This window comes from Asparagus officinalis, chromosome 1 (assembly GCF_001876935.1).
Source record: "Asparagus officinalis chromosome 1, Aspof.V1, whole genome shotgun sequence".
NCBI classification, from domain to species: Eukaryota; Viridiplantae; Streptophyta; class Magnoliopsida; order Asparagales; family Asparagaceae; genus Asparagus; species Asparagus officinalis.
Window position 1 is genome coordinate 790,335 of NC_033794.1, and position 15,760 is coordinate 806,094.

Below are 15,760 nucleotides of genomic sequence, written 5' to 3' on the forward strand. Positions count from 1 at the left end.
TTTTTTTTTTTTGGTGAGGGAGGAGAGAGGGATCAGGAAATTAATTAAGAGTGAAGGAATATAATGTACCAATTCACTGATCAGGAATATAGAGAAAAAAAATAGGCTGGGTACTTTTAGTAGTAGCAGCCCTTTCTATTTCCCTCTCACACGCACCACATATGTTCTTCACATCCGCAATCATTCCCAAACCATAATATACAGTCGAAGGAACATTTCATTTCTTACACGGTTAGCAATTAATACTGTGGAGCGAATTGTGTCAATTATTGCCTTGCACTCTTAGCTAGGCAAGTCATAATCATACACACTAAATGATATATATATATAGATGGTTAATTATAATTTAGAAAGCACTCTCTCTCTCTCTCTCTCTCTCTCTCTCTCTCAGCGTAGAATTGGATCAAATTAACAATGCGATTATGTGGAAGGCTTAATTGAATCATAAATTTAGTGGAAATATATATGGACATGTTAAACCCTAACCCAATTCAGACGCTGCGTGTTGTACTAGAACCCCAGAACAGAAACAAAAGCAATGGAAATTTATTAAAATCATCGCATCCAATTCCGAAACGGTGGCATGGAATTTTTTTTTGCCAGGGATATTTAATTTATTAGTGGAAACATAGGCGTGCTAGCAAGCTGCTCTCACCTGCTGCACTGCTGACAAAACCTCTGCTGCAATCCCCCAGCAACGACCACGGCAGCCTTCGAATGGAACTCGCAGACCTTATGCCTCCTGTGATAATGCTTGGCCCCAGAGAGATCAGCCTTGCACCCCTCCGCTTGACACCTAGGGGGCTGGTGGTGGTGGTGGTGGGCCCGGCCCACGATCAGCCTGCGATCTATAGCAAGCCCGTCGCCAGAGGAGAAGTAAGTCCTGTGGCCCAGATTGAGCCCAATGGGCCTGCCGCCCATATTCCCATGGTCCTCCCTCTTGATGAAGTAGTCTGAGCCCAAGTGAGGGGGGTAGAAGGGGAGGGGCGCCAGCGAATGGTGAGGAGGAGGAGGAGGAGGGTGAGGGTGGTGGTGGTGGGACCCGTCAAAGCCTTGGTGGGTGTGGGTACTGTAGTTGAGTTGGGCGTTCCAGTTGTCAAAGGAGCTGGCAAAGGGGAAGATGGAGTAGGGGTCGACCGAGGACGAAGAAGAAGAAGAAGAGGGGAGCCTGTTCATCATGTTTGCTATTATTATAGAGCAAATTAAGCAAAGAGAGAGGGAAATGGGGGGACAGAGAGAGAGGGAGAGTAACTATAGGTAGCTAGAAATGGAAGTGGGATTTTTGAGCTTCCAGCTTTTCCTGGTTTCGGCTATTAGATCGAAAGAGCATTGTGATATTTTAGGGGTAAAAAAGGGCATGAGAGAGAGAGAGAGAGAAAAAGAGCTCTTGTTGCTGTTTGTTGGTACAGAGAGAGAGAGAGAGAGAGAGACTGTACAAGGGAGGTTGCTTTAATTTGTGGGAGTGGTGAGATGGTGAAAGCAATGCGAGAGGGTGGGATTCTTCTTCCACTCCCATTGGGTCAGCGTCTACACAACAAACACAGGGGAGGGGAGGGGGGGTTTAGGGTTTAAATAGGGTTTCAAGGTTTTAATGGGAGTTGTGATTGGTTATAATCTCATTGTATCTACTTTCTTGGCTTTTTGCATGTATTCCTTGTCAGAGGGTTGATGTGATGGATGTACTATTGAGGGGACTGAAAGAGGAGGAGGAAATTATAATTCTCTTCAAATAATAATCAATGCTTAAAAAAGCTAGAAAAACTTAACTTAACTTTGATAACTGCGGGGGTGTTACTGTTATATATAGCTCTAATTAAGCCTCTTTTAGTGTGGAGCTTTTTTGTTATGAGATCAAAACTTGAGCTAATTCTATTCAACGATGTCGTTTTTTAAATTCATCTGACAGTCAAGTCAAGGTGAAACTGAGATTTTTCATCCTGACTACTGTATCTTGATATTGTTCATTTTTGCCCCCCGTGTTACTACAGCCTTTTGAATGAAACCTTTTAGGTGGTTTCACAAAAATAGTAATATCAACTGAGAAAATAACAAGAAGAAAAGAATTCTTTGAATAATCGATCGGTTTTTTTTTTAAAAAAAACTATCCTATCTATCGTATAGCTCTTTATATTTGGTCGGCAGACTTGAGCATACTAAAAATTCTATTGTATAAAGGGATGCATATATCTTACATTCATATCGTACACCAGCAAGCAAATTAAATTGGCCGGGCATTATCTTTTAGAGAAAATACCAAGTGATCTTGATTTATGACATTTAATGGAGTGACATATAACTTAACTAGTTAATCTTTGATTGTGTACGTAATAAGTAGATCGAAGATTAAATATATGGCTGGTGATCGACATGGGCACTGAGCATTTTGAAGATAATTCAGGGTGTAGAGACAATTTCTAGATTTGAAGTTTACCGTACCGCAGGCAGGATCAAAGAGCACACCCTTAAACAGTAAAAAAGAAACAAGGTAATATCCACAAGAGCTGGGGGCTAGCTAGCTATTCATTCGTGTAGCGAGCGAGTGAGTGATGATATAGGGCCCTAGCTAGCCCCTAATTAACAGTGCAGATCCATACATCACATCAAGTCCACTCAATAATCCACCCCCCATTTCTGTACTACATAGAATGGAGAGCGAAGGGCTTTAATTTGTAGTAGTCAAAAGGAACAAGCTCTCTCCCAGTCTGCACTGTACCGGGGATGGCTCCCCCAGCTCTTTTCGATTTGCGGTGCCAACGTCGAACACTGCTACAGCGTATATCCAATATATAATATAGGATTCTCCTAATTACCTCCGATCCAACCCTGGTCCATCATCCACCGTTCAGACAGCACGGTAGCTTAGCTGCTCCTTCGTAAATAGCGCTCCTCGTAGAAGAATAGATTCGATTACGAGCACAACATGCGACCATGCTCCCGTATATCAGCAATATACTGTTGATGAGGCGCTCATGAGAGCAAACCTCATCACTTGACTTGTTGCCACCAATCCCTATGAGCCTTCTCTTAATTTCTCAAACCGAGGGAGCGTACGTACAAGTTAAGCCGGTGGTTGATGTGGCTACCTTTGGGGTCGGTAACCCACAAGGGGACCATATATTAATTCTAGGATCGATCTCAATCCCCAAACCTTGGTGATCGAGTGGCGTGTCATCTTTATTTTTCGGCGTGACGCGTAAAGCTATTCAAATACTTGAGATCATACTCATTGGCTGAACAGTCGATGATGATCTGGGCCACTGAGGCTTAATTTAAATTGATCTACAAAAAATTGATCGAGAGAGCATTTGTACGTAGGCTAGGCTAGGGGGGCCGACTACAGTACTTCATGGCCGGCCATTTGCTTTACCTCCGGTTTTATGTTGCGATTACTGCGAGTCAGATTGATCAGATACATTTCAGCTTTAGATTCTGACTTTTTAGTCTACTTAACTTTTGTCTTTTGCGCTCGTTTCTCTATTTTATAATAATTGGAACTATATGTTCATCTAGTTTTGAACATTATTTTTTTACTTTTTCCCCCCCCCCCTCCAGTACGACTACGGCAATTTTTCCCCCCCCCCCCTCCAGTACGACTACGGCAATGTACGCGAGATCCCGACAAGTGGTCCGATCGTCAGAAGGCCGCTCCAAAAGTTTCAAAAGCTAAGGCCCGTTCCTCTTGAGAGTCTACTGGGCCGCGAGAGCTTCCGCTTTCTCAGACGCGAGATAGATTGGGCTGCCCATTGATTGAACCCAAAGCTTGTTAGTCTGGCTTTGGAATATTGTTGTCAGACATTTCATGGGCCAAACTTTGTCCCAAACAATTTTGTGGGCTTTGGCCGACTCGAGGGCTGCTATTGACTGCATAACCATTGTAATTTTATTAGACATCTGAGCATGTTGAACTTTAAGTGAGCCTGAAATACTCACATTTCGCCCCTCAGCTAATTTGTTCCTAGTACTTGGTAGGTTTCATTTCATGGCTTCCTCAAATTAGGTGGAAAAGTTTAAGAAATATCTGAGCTTAAGAAGCTCTAACAAATAGATTGGAACTCAAAAAGTCCCAACTCTAAATCACAAGCGCAAGAAACAAGAGCCTCACTTTCACGAACCTATCCACCAGTAGAAGTCAAACACAAGAGTCAAACGCAGAAGAAGAGGCAAATAAATATAAGCACCAATCATAACCTTAAACCTTTTCAAAACAGAACGCAGCAAATCAATTAAGTATACTAATCAAGGTTTTTGGGAGTTAACCCGGGAAGTACTATATACAGCATCAAAGTCTAAAAAAACACGAATTTGCACTTCTAGAATGCAATAATTAAACATGATTAAATAATGAACCAACTATGAAAAAATATATATACTACTGTAACAAATACAACACGAAGTTAATACAGATTAATTCATAAAGTATACATACTTAGGCTGTATCCAGAACAACAAAATAAAATACATACACTGTTTTGAACTAAGATCCTGATAGAAACACCCAACATGATTTTACAAGTATATTTGCAATCTTCTCATATATACACCCAACAAGGACATACATTGTGATAATCAGTCTGCAATACGATTGGTAGGTAATCCAGTTTTCATGCTAGGACAAAGCAAAGCACATCGAAGTTTATCATCACTTTCTTTGAGAGAACGTTCTTTAGGAGGAGATCGTAATGAAGCCAATCGGGACAAACGAACAAATAGCTGACATATTCACCAAAGCACTAAGTACTTCAAAGTTAGCTTAGACTCATGAATGGAGAAGTCGGTGCTGAGGGGGGAGTGTTAAAAGTCAGCAGCTTCACTTACCTACCCCCCACTTACCTAGCTACAGTAATCACCTAACCCTAATAGTATTATTACATACTCATAAACCAATGTTATAAATAACTCTCCAAGTGTTTGTTTGAGATCATCCCAGTAGCAAAGAGAGAGAGAGAGAGAGTGAAATAATAGTGTGTTGTAAAAGAATTTTGTACTAGAGAGAGAGTATTTGTGTTTGAGAGTACTGAAATATTTTTTAGTGTCCACCGCCGCTCCTCTCAACTCAACAAAGTAAACATTTTCGAGCCCAAAATATTTTTGAAAAAGTACCCACAAACTTGTATTAAGATAGCAACAATCTGAAACTTCTTCCTCATTCTATCTACATGCTTAACTCCAGAGGTAATAAACATCAACGAAACAAACATCTCTCCCACATGCTTTATTCCATGCTGAAACCAAAGTAGATGCTGAACAAAGCAACTTCTATGATTGTGCATCAACAAGAGACCTGAGAACATACACCTGCAACTTTAAGCAAACCACATAGCTCTCCACTTCAGAGAGCAGCTCAGAAATACCCATATCATTTCCACCAGGCAAAATCTTTTGCAGTTTCCTGATGCAGCAAGCCAGCTCCTTCTCTCCTCCCACAGTCCCCTTCTCTGAGATCCTTTGTCGAGCAACTATAACAGGCCTATGTATAGCTGGAAATGTCTGAAGACCTTCAAACCTCTTGAGTATGTCAAAATGAGTGTTGCCCTCATTCTCAGTGCTGCATTTTGAAGATAAGTGAAGCTTATTAGTGTTGGAACTTTCATAGAGATTGTGTTTTAGAGCACAGCAACATTTGAAGTCATCGGTGGATAATAACAGGGCCAGGTCTACATCAAATCTCACAATCGTTTCAACCTGTGTAGTCTTGGTTTTATTGGTTACAGCTCTAAGAAGATCAGGGAGAAGATAACTTAAGTACCTCTGAGAGGAGTTGGTGTATGTTATAGCATCTGGATCAAAGGAGTAGACACGCCTCCGCTTGCTTCTCTGTGCTTCCTCCATTGTGATAACCAAAGACTACTGTAAGCACCGTATCATGAAAGAAGAGGTCTTAATTCAAAAATCAAAAACAGTACAAAAGACATAGCACTACAGGAGACATACGAGCTGCTTGATAAACTGTAGGAGAGACGAGCAATGCCGCTTATTTTAATCATTAAAAATATATATATTGCTATCATCTTGACTAGTTTAAAGCATTCATTGCTGCATGCAAGAACAATGAAGAAGATACAGGGGACTTGCTATAAAGATTGAAGTACAGCTGTACAGGAACCAGAGATTAACATTAGACTTGATTCTCCTACTTCTAATATGATAGAATAGAATAGCAAACGACAACGTTGCTCGGTTATCTAGTCCTGCATATAATGTAAATAGGTGTGAACAATGAAAGGAAACTAATAAGAAGGTTCAAATAGCTCTCTCCCTACCTTTGCTATAAAACTCAGCGCTGGCTGTACTAGTGGAGAGAAGAGAAGTTTGGCCTCACTGTTTTTTCGAGTAAGAATATGCTTATATTGACGATATGACAAACCCAAGTTCTCAATATGCTTTAAGCTTTCACGCAAATGTTCTCCTAAAAAGAATGTTAATGAAAGTCCTTTGATCTATGGGAGCCAGCACATATACAAAATAATTGAGGGGTGGAGAGGGAAAGATTTGGAGCTACTCTGAAATCTTCTTGCAGGCAGAGAGGGGAAAAAACAAATAAAAATATGAGGGCAGTGGTCATAAGGGGGAGCAAAAGGGCCCAAGAGCTAAACCTCAGCTGGGGCTGCCCTCCCTTAGAAAGGGCTCTTGTTACAGGCTCCTTCAAACTGGTTAGGTGTGCCAAAACAGGAATTTGGGTGGAGAGTGAAGCACATGGTAGCACATGCATGCACACTTGAGCTCTCCCCACAACCTAACAGAAAGACCATGTGCCCTAGGGAAACAAAACACCAAAACTCCCTATAAATGCCATCACAATCTAAACTAACCACCAAAGTCCCTCTCAATGCCACTTCACTCTTCTCACAACACCAACTAACCAACATTCATCTATTTCAAACTTAACCTCTCCTTGATCAAGCCTATGCACACATACTACTTTTCTCCATACAATCAAAACGATAAACGCTATTCTGAAATGAATGCCTTCACTTTATAAATAAAAGGTGATGAAACACACACACACACAAAAAACTCATATTTTTTAATTGAAGGCGTGCGCGCGCACACACACAAACAAGCATATTTTTTAATTGAAGGCAAGTTGGGTACAGAAGGGAATTCCCACATAATCCTTATAGTTTGAGTGGGGGTGGCAATGGCAAGATTGATGGAGAAGATCATGCACCAAAAAACAAAGGATACAAGATGATTTGCCTGCAGTATCCACGGAGTCGATGCAATCACTGGCAGGTGCCTTGCGAGATGCTTTCTTTGGGGGCTCTATCCACGTGAAAAGTCAATGGTAATGGAGCTTTCATAAGGACCCTGGTTCCATTCCATTCTTAAGAAACGATAATATAATCAACAGTGTTATAACTAAGGTTTAAGGAGAAAGAGGTGCTTGTTCCCTCGTTTCTCCGACGATACTTGACAATTTTAAAAGTATGAGCGAGCAGTGAAATTGAATTGCATGACATAATGAAAGAGCAATGTCAAATTGATTGCAATCATTGTAACTAGCTATGTCAACTCCCATCAAACAATTGTATATAATAAACATACTATCTGTATTATATTGTTTGCGTTGTTCTATATTGCATCAATTTGGGATACATTCAATCATTGTTAATGTCCTACAATCATTGTAGAATGATGAACTAGCTACAATAATCAACATCAACATATACATGTAAACATACAATATGTATAATCTAGAGCATGGATTTGATGACAATGTTGTGTTACAAATTAATTAATTAATGTGGCAGCTCCCTTTCTTTGGAGCTCTACTATAGGCCAAATCATGACCAACAGAATTTGAAGAATCATAAAGACTGAAATCATCAAGCTATTATGGGTTGGAATCATTAAGCAAAAGGAGAATAAAGAGGGAGATAATATGAAATTATATCAAGAATTTTCTAATGTGTCTCTACACAAGATGATCCTTATCCAGATAATCTATTCAGTATTTAATCATAATCATCTTTCTGAATTCAGTTTATGTAAGAAAATACATGCAGAACAAGCAAAAAAAAATTTGTGGTAGCTCCCACTCAGGTATAATATACAGTTCTCACCACAAGGGGAAAAAATGGTAAAGGAGGGTGGCCAATAAAGAGGACAGCAAGGTTTGGATCCTAGAAGCGCGCAAAAGATGCACCTATTTCTCAAAAACAATCCATTAATAAGAAGAACCTCTCCAATGTAGTTTGATTGCTCTCCACCAGTCCATGACTTTGTTTTTATTTTTTTGTACAAAAAAAGGTAGGAGCGGAACTATTCCATTTTGTTACGTTAATATGCCAATAACGAAATGATTTATATTAACACGAGTTTCCTCACTTAAAAAGAAAAGAAAAGCAGATACAGACTCAATTAAAACTCATAACTAATTGGTTTATATTTATCACTGGCGAGGAGTTGCAAGTGATTCTCTGCTCTTTCAGTCAGTCTCAAATTAGGACTCAAATCTCCCCATCTATCAATTTCAAGGTTGAAAGCATAGCTAAACCCAAAGGAAAAGCACAAACACAAGAACTTGGTTCTCACAGACTCACAGTTACAGAATTTCTCTCTTCGAGATACCACCTACGAACCTCAGCATCTGATATCAGATTTTCCCGTATTATGCGTTTCCTCATCCAAGCCAATTGCTAATATTAAGCCTTGAATTGAGCAAATAAATAACACAGTAGATGTAAACAAACAATTATTTTTTCTCATACCCACTCTTGGAGGGCACTGAGGGTCAGCCGCTGGCCTAGATTTGCTGATGCAAGCATACGATTGTTGGAAACAGTTAACCTACCTTGATCACTATAATCATGTCATCAACCAGAATTTCTCATAAATTAAGTTAAAAATTATTGAAAGTTTTTTTTATTTTTTTGGAAGCTATAATGATTTGGTTCAAGGTGGTGATCGGTTCTCATGGTTTTTATTGTGAGATTATTATGGCATTTTAAGTTGTTGATAGGTTGATTGAGATTTGGAAGGTACTGAGAGGAGCAGCTGATCATGGGATTCATCCAAGTAGCTAGCTAGCTGGAACAGGATCTTTGCAGATAATGCTTTCACACAGGAATGCATTGACATACTTCATAAAGAATCTATTGTAATAAAACTGCAGATACTCAAATCATGTTCATCCATCAGTTAGAATGGATTTGGTTGCAACTAGTCTTGCGGCTTCTGTACCCATGAAGTTCAAGAACCAGATGCATACATTAATGTATATAATTTACTTATCCAACAGGAACGGCATGCTTGACAAACAAAAATAGGATAAGTGCTTACTGCAGGGTTTCAACCTCCACACAACCTATCTCAATAAACTTTTCCCTCCAACCGTTTCTTTTTATATAATGATTCAGGTCAGCTTATCAAATAGATTCTAACCAAAGAGTTTGATAACACATTAACATGATATAGGGTTTAACGTAAGAGATTACAACTATATATGCTCATACACTGTCAATATTCATATATGACGATCCACAATTATTTACTGTAATTCAAATATAATAATATTCATGCATTCTGAATTTTATGTATTAAATTTCTAGCTTGTGCAAATTATCTAAAAATGGAAAGAATGTAAAAAGGTCTAATCATTTGTGTTAGAATTAATATAAAACTATAATCCTTGATCCTCAACATAACTTCGGAGTTTTGGTGTAATAGTTAAGGAAACTAAATTTAAGATGGTCAGAGCAACCCAGGTTCAAATCCCACCGGCCATGAATTAAATGTGGATTTTCTAAAAATTGACGCCGCTATGTGAATCCAGTTTTTGACCCAAAAAAGGGCGCTCAACCTGCGAGGGCATGTTAGAATTAATATAAAACTATAATCCTTGATCCTCAACATAACTTTGGAGTTTTGGTGTAATGGTTAGGGAAACAAATTTAAGAATTTACTTGAACATAACTACAAAATGAATGAGCTTTTGAATCATAATGTTGGACAATTAAGAAACAACATATCCAAAAAAAGAATGTGACACAAATGAGAATCATGAGTGGATGAGGGAAAATACAACAAGAGAAAATAATAAATGAATGCATCCACAAGAACTCAGATTATTGGAGTTTGCTCCAGTTTATGAAAATTGAAGTGGGAGCAATTGAGATAGTTTAGACAATCATGATGGAAAACAATAAGTGAGCCAGGTAGTAGAAGCAATGTGAACATATTGATAGACAAGAACTAAATGAATCCGGATGGAAGCAATTAAAAGAGAAATGATAGGTTATAACTTAATCATGGAAATAATGCTTGAAGAATTGGAAGAAAGGATTCATAAAACCAACATCAAAAGTTTGGATAAAGGTTTTGTTGCTGATATAACTAATTCAAATTCAGGAATATTTACCTGCCTGCACAGTTTAATCTTCATATCCAAGAGACAAAAGACATTGAGGCGACTGTAGAACTGGGATAAAACAAAGGGAAAGATATTCTCCAAACGGTGAAAAGGATCTCTCATGTTTTGCTTTGAGTGCCAATGAAGTCATTCCACCTTCACTTTCACATAATTCTAATATATACCATCCTCTGCAAGAGCAGGAAATTAGATATGTATATACACAACCAGGAGATTCATGACTCCAGCATAGTCAAAAATTATGTTGTATCCATTATTGACTATAACAATTTTGTAGAAGCATAGGATATGGAAGGATGTGAGATGCTAGAAAATATCTCGAATTAATGTTCTGGTATAGTGGTATGTATGAGCACCTTGAATGACATGATAAAACTGACAGATAGTCACTAAAAAATGACATAAACTCGATTGAGAATTAGAAAACTACGAACAATATATGCTGGGTATTTTCAGTGACAATGCAATAAGTAAAATAAAAGTCATATTGATCAAGAACTAGAAAACCATGAATAAACATGAAATCTTTATTATGTTTAGTTGTGTACTCATGTAAAGATGTCAAATGCATAGACATCAACTTTAATGAATCAGATATCTAACTTCTTTCCAAAAGGAAGAGAGAAATAAAATACACCTCTTACGTTGTACCATTTCTTCTTTTGTCAGTAAAAAACTAGTGCTCCCATACTAGCTATTTGTTGTTAAGGAACGAGTCCTCCAAACAAGCTGCCGTTGTGACATCATGCAAGCTCCTGTTGAACGTAGCATTTTGTCCTATAGAAAACTAATATGATCCATCCCTGAATATGAAATTACCTTTTAAACTTATTAATACCACTCTATATTATATGTACCACTTCAGATAAACGTTTTCTGGAGAGATTTCTTCACTTGAAGCAGCTCTTGCCAAGTTATCAAGACAAGGTTCAACAAGAAAGGCAAAAGGTCTTATTGGACAAGCCTCCCAGGCTTCATTCAAAAGGTATAACACGACACGGTACGAGAACAAGTAAAAGAAAAGATAGCAGTAGCACAAGCTCCTTCCTGTTATTATAACAAAGATATACTGACAACAAACGTAGACACGTAACATCCTGTGTAATGTATCCTTGGAAGTTTTCTTCCTCTTTTTTTTCCCTCCTTGGGTTTTATTTTTTGCCTATAAAAAAAGATAGCTGACATCAAACATATACATGGATGCGTCTGAGTTTGCAGAAAATCACCTCATTTGATGTACCGGACCGGTCGACCGAAATTGATCGCGGTCGACCGTGCCGGTCGATCGACGCTGTTTTGGGCTGGGCTTTCAGGTTTTCGACCCGGTTCGTTTTGTAAGTTTTATATATACCTAAACCTGTTTGTTTAGGGCAGAGTGGGACAAATTTGAGCAGTCAGAAAGAGAGAATCATTGCATCCAATTGTGAGAGAGCTTTGAGAGATCTAGAGCTTTGTTTTAGGGTTTGGTCTGAGAGATTTGTAACCCTATTTGTATTCTCTTGATTTCTAGTAGAAAGAAGCCCCCCCTCCTTGCCCCGTGGACGTAGGCAACTTACCGAACCACGTAAATTGTGTGTTCTTGCTGTGATTGTGGTTTGCATATTGTTTGTGGTTTAGTTCAAGTTATTGTTCGTGTTTCCCTAAAAAGCTTCCGCCGCGCACAACAATTGGTATCAGAGCTAGATCGACAACATGGGAGATGCAAGCACGTCAGGTTCGTCTCTAACAAAGGCGATACAGAGTCTGAGCATCAATAACACGAAAATTGATGTTCCGAAGTTCGATGGCAAGATCAATTTTGGATTGTGGAGGTGTCAGGTGATGGATGCTTTGGATGCACAGAATTTGGAGGAGACTCTTGAGTTAAAAGAGAAACCCGCTGAGTTGGAGGATAAGGTTTGGAGAAAGATGAACAGTAGAGCTTGTGGTGTTATTAGGTCATGCTTGACGCCGGATCTTATTTATGATGTTATGAACGAGACGTCGGCGAAGAAGATGTGGGAAACACTCAATGAGAAATATCTTACGAAGAGCATTGAGAATCGGCTTCACTTGAAGAAGAGATTTTACCAGTTCAAGATGAAGAGAGGGGTTTCCATCAGGGAGCATGTCAACAATTTCACTAAGCTACTTTCAGATATGGCCAATGTTGATATTATAGTTGAGGATGAAGACAAGGCGATGCTACTTCTGTGTTCGTTGCCCGAAGATGATTATGGTACGTTCGTTCTCACTATGATCAATGGAAGAACTACAGTTAGCTACAAGGAGGTAACCTCAGCTTTGGTGAACTATGAGTTGAGGAAGAGTGATGGTGAACCCTCCGAGAAGGCATCGGGAGATGCGTTAGCAGTTCGAGGCCGAGATCCAAACCGTCGTCAGTTTAACCGCTCAAAGTCAAAGAATAGGAGTGCCTATAAGAGTGTTGGTAGAAATCAATGTCGGTATTGTAAAGAAGAAGGACATTGGAAGATTGACTGCCCAAAGTGGAAAGAAAAAGCCGGAAAGAATAAGGGGAAAGCTGCACAAGCTTCAGAAGTGAATGTTGCAAAAGCTATTGGTGAGCATTCAGATTCAGATTCTTCAGGCTATTCATGCCCTGCTTTACCGTCGGTTTGCTATGCGGATTCCACGGAGTGGATGATGGATTCGGGAGCTACATATCACATCTGTCCTAAGAGGGAGTGGTTTTCTAGCTTTGAGGAGCTGGAAAGAGGGGATGTCGTGTTTATGGGTAATGATCACGTATGCCCTATTGGTGGTATTGGTTCAGTCCGGATCAGGATGCATGATGGTGTAGTGAGGGAATTGAAGGAAGTGAGGTTCGTGCCGCAGTTGACGAAGAACATTATTTCTCTTGGGACTTTGGAGGCAGCAGGATATCGAGTGATCTTAGAGGATGCTACAGTGAAGGTCACGAAGGGTTCTATGGTGGTGATGCGAGGTGTCAGGGAAAACTACCTATACTACTTGAAGGGCAAGACAGTTACAGGGGTCTGGCAGCTTCTATCACTACAGAGGAGGACACTACCACCTTATGGCACATGAGACTTGGACACACAGGAGATAAGTCCCTACAGTCATTGGCTAAACAGGGGCTATTGAAAGGTGCTAAGACCTGCAAGATGGAATTGTGTGAGCATTGTGTACTTGGGAAGAAGACTAGAGTGAAGTTCGGCACCGCTGTTCATAACACCCAAGGTACATTGGATTATATTCACACGGACGTTTGGGGTCCTTCCAAGAACACATCTCTTGGTGGGGCCAACTATTTTGTCACTTTCATTGATGATTATTCCAGGAAGAATTGGGTATACCCGATGAAGCATAAACATCAGGTCCTGGATATTTTTGTAGAGTAAAAAAAGAAAATGGAGCTGCAGACAGGTAGAAAGGTAAAGACTCTACGTTCAGATAACGGTGGAGAGTACAAGAGTGATCCGTTTCTGCAGTTTTGCCGGGATCACGGCATTAGAAGACACTTCACAGTTCGAGAGACACCGCAACAGAACGGGGTGGCTGAGAGATTGAACCGTACCTTGCTGGAGAAGGTGCGGTGTATGATGACGCAGAGTGGATTGCCTAGATCTTTTTGGGCCGAGGCGTTGGTTTATGCGAGCCATCTTGTGAACAGGTTGCCGTGCACTGCGATAGACGGGAAGACTCCTTTGGAGCGTTGGTTTGGTTCGGAGGCTATTGACTATGAGTCGCTTCGGATATTCGGGTGTCCAGCTTATTATCATGTCAGTGATGGCAAATTAAATCCGAGAGCGAGGAAAGCAGTCTTTGTGGGATTTAGGGATGGAGTCAAAGGCTTCAAGTTATGGGATCCACAGGACAAGAAGATAGTTATTAGCAGAGATGTCACATTTGACGAGGCGTACATGATGAGGCCTCAAACCCCTCAGCAGGTGGAGGGAGACCAGACAGGAGAGATATCGTAGCAGGTGGAGGATGATGTGACTCCACCCACTCCAGAGAACACTGTATCTATTGAGGCTCCTACAGAGGTGACACTGGGAGGAGATGAGAAAACAGATGGGCAGATACAGGATACAGTAGATCATGGGACTCAGGAATAGGGTCATGTTCAGAGGACCATTGCAGCAGATAGACCGAGGAGAGAGATTCGTCGGCCAGCTAGGTATAATGATGTCATGGTCGCATATGCATTATCAGTGGAGGTCGTTGATGATATGGTTCCAGCCACATTCAGGGAGGCAGAGTCTAGCCCCGATTCGATCAGGTGGAGGGAAGCTATGGAGGAGGAGATGCGGTCTCTTCAGAAGAACGACACTTGGACACTTGCACATCTACCTAAGGGTAAGAAAGCTATTGGTTGCAAGTGGGTATATGCGAAGAAGGAGGGATCTTCTATTGGGGACATTCGGTTCAAAGCCAGATTAGTTGCTAAGGGATATGCACAGCTTGAGGGCATTGATTACAACGAAGTATTTTCACCCGTTGTGAAGCATTCGTCGATTCGGATTTTATTGGCGTTGGTGGCACAGTTGGATTTGGATTTGGTCCAGATGGATGTGAAGACAGCCTTTCTACACGGTGATTTAGATGAGGAGATCTACATGACACAACCACAGGGTTTCAAAGCTGCAGGAAAGGAAAATTTGGTTTGTAAGCTGAAGAAGTCTCTTTATGGTTTGAAGCAGTCACCAAGACAGTGGTATAAGAGATTCGACGGCTTTATGATTGGCCGAGGGTACACGAGGAGCCCATATGACCCATGTGTTTATATGCACAAGCTACAGGATGGTGAGCTCATATATTTGCTTTTATATGTTGATGATATGCTTATTGCTTCCAGGAATTCTTCAGCTATTCTAAAGCTGAAAGAGGAGTTATCATCCGAGTTTGAGATGAAGGATCTTGGAGAGGCAAAGAAGATATTGGGTATGGAGATCGAAAGAGACAGGGTGAGAGGGAGTTTGAAGCTTACACAGAAGAGCTACCTGCAGAAGATGTTGAAGAAATTCAGCTTTGATGGCAATGCAAAAGCAGTTAGCACACCATTGGCTCCCCACTTCAAGCTTTCAGCGTTGATGTCACCTGTTTCAGTTGAGGACAGAGATTATATGTCGAAGGTCCCATATGCCAGTGCAGTAGGTAGCTTGATGTATGCGATGGTGTGTACGAGGCCAGATTTGTCACAGGCCGTGAGCATGGTATCGAGATACATGCATGACCCCGGGAAGGGTCACTGGGAGGCCGTGAAGTGGATTCTACGGTATGTTCGAGGCACCGTGGATGTTGGTTTAGTATTTCAGAAGGATGAGAAGGATGGGCATGACTGTATTGGATATGTGGATTCAGATTATGCTGGAGATCTTGACAAACGCCGGTCTACGTCAGGTTATGCTTTTACATTGGCAG

At 40.5% G+C, this 15,760-nt stretch overlaps 2 protein-coding genes across 3 annotated transcripts in view; both read right to left on the reverse strand.

Moving 5' to 3' along the window:
* LOC109845166 (squamosa promoter-binding-like protein 10) overlaps nt 1-1,514 on the reverse strand; it is a 2,790-nt gene extending 1,276 nt beyond the window's left edge. For both annotated transcript variants that reach the window (XM_020414389.1, XM_020414381.1), the window contains exon 1: nt 656-1,514. In XM_020414389.1, the coding sequence (XP_020269978.1) occupies nt 656-1,179 (524 nt within the window). In that variant the 5' untranslated portion in view covers nt 1,180-1,514. The remainder of the gene's footprint in view (nt 1-655) is intronic.
* LOC109845178 lies at nt 5,084-6,317 on the reverse strand. The gene is made up of 3 exons (XM_020414400.1): nt 6,261-6,317; nt 5,747-5,847; nt 5,084-5,545 (listed from the first exon to the last, which is right to left on the reverse strand). The coding sequence occupies exons 2-3, from the start codon at nt 5,827-5,829 to the stop codon at nt 5,257-5,259; spliced, it is 372 nt and encodes a 123-aa protein (XP_020269989.1). The 5' UTR covers nt 5,830-5,847; nt 6,261-6,317; the 3' UTR covers nt 5,084-5,256.

Bases quoted from the DNA above. Each gene is read 5' to 3' on its own strand.
- LOC109845178 (XM_020414400.1), bottom strand. From the start codon at position 5,829: ATGGAGGAAGCACAGAGAAGCAAGCGGAGGCGTGTCTACTCCTTTGAT. The intron at 5,546-5,746 runs GTACTTAAGTTA...TTCAAAATGCAG, and splicing joins TACACCAACTCCTCTCAGAG to CACTGAGAATGAGGGCAACA.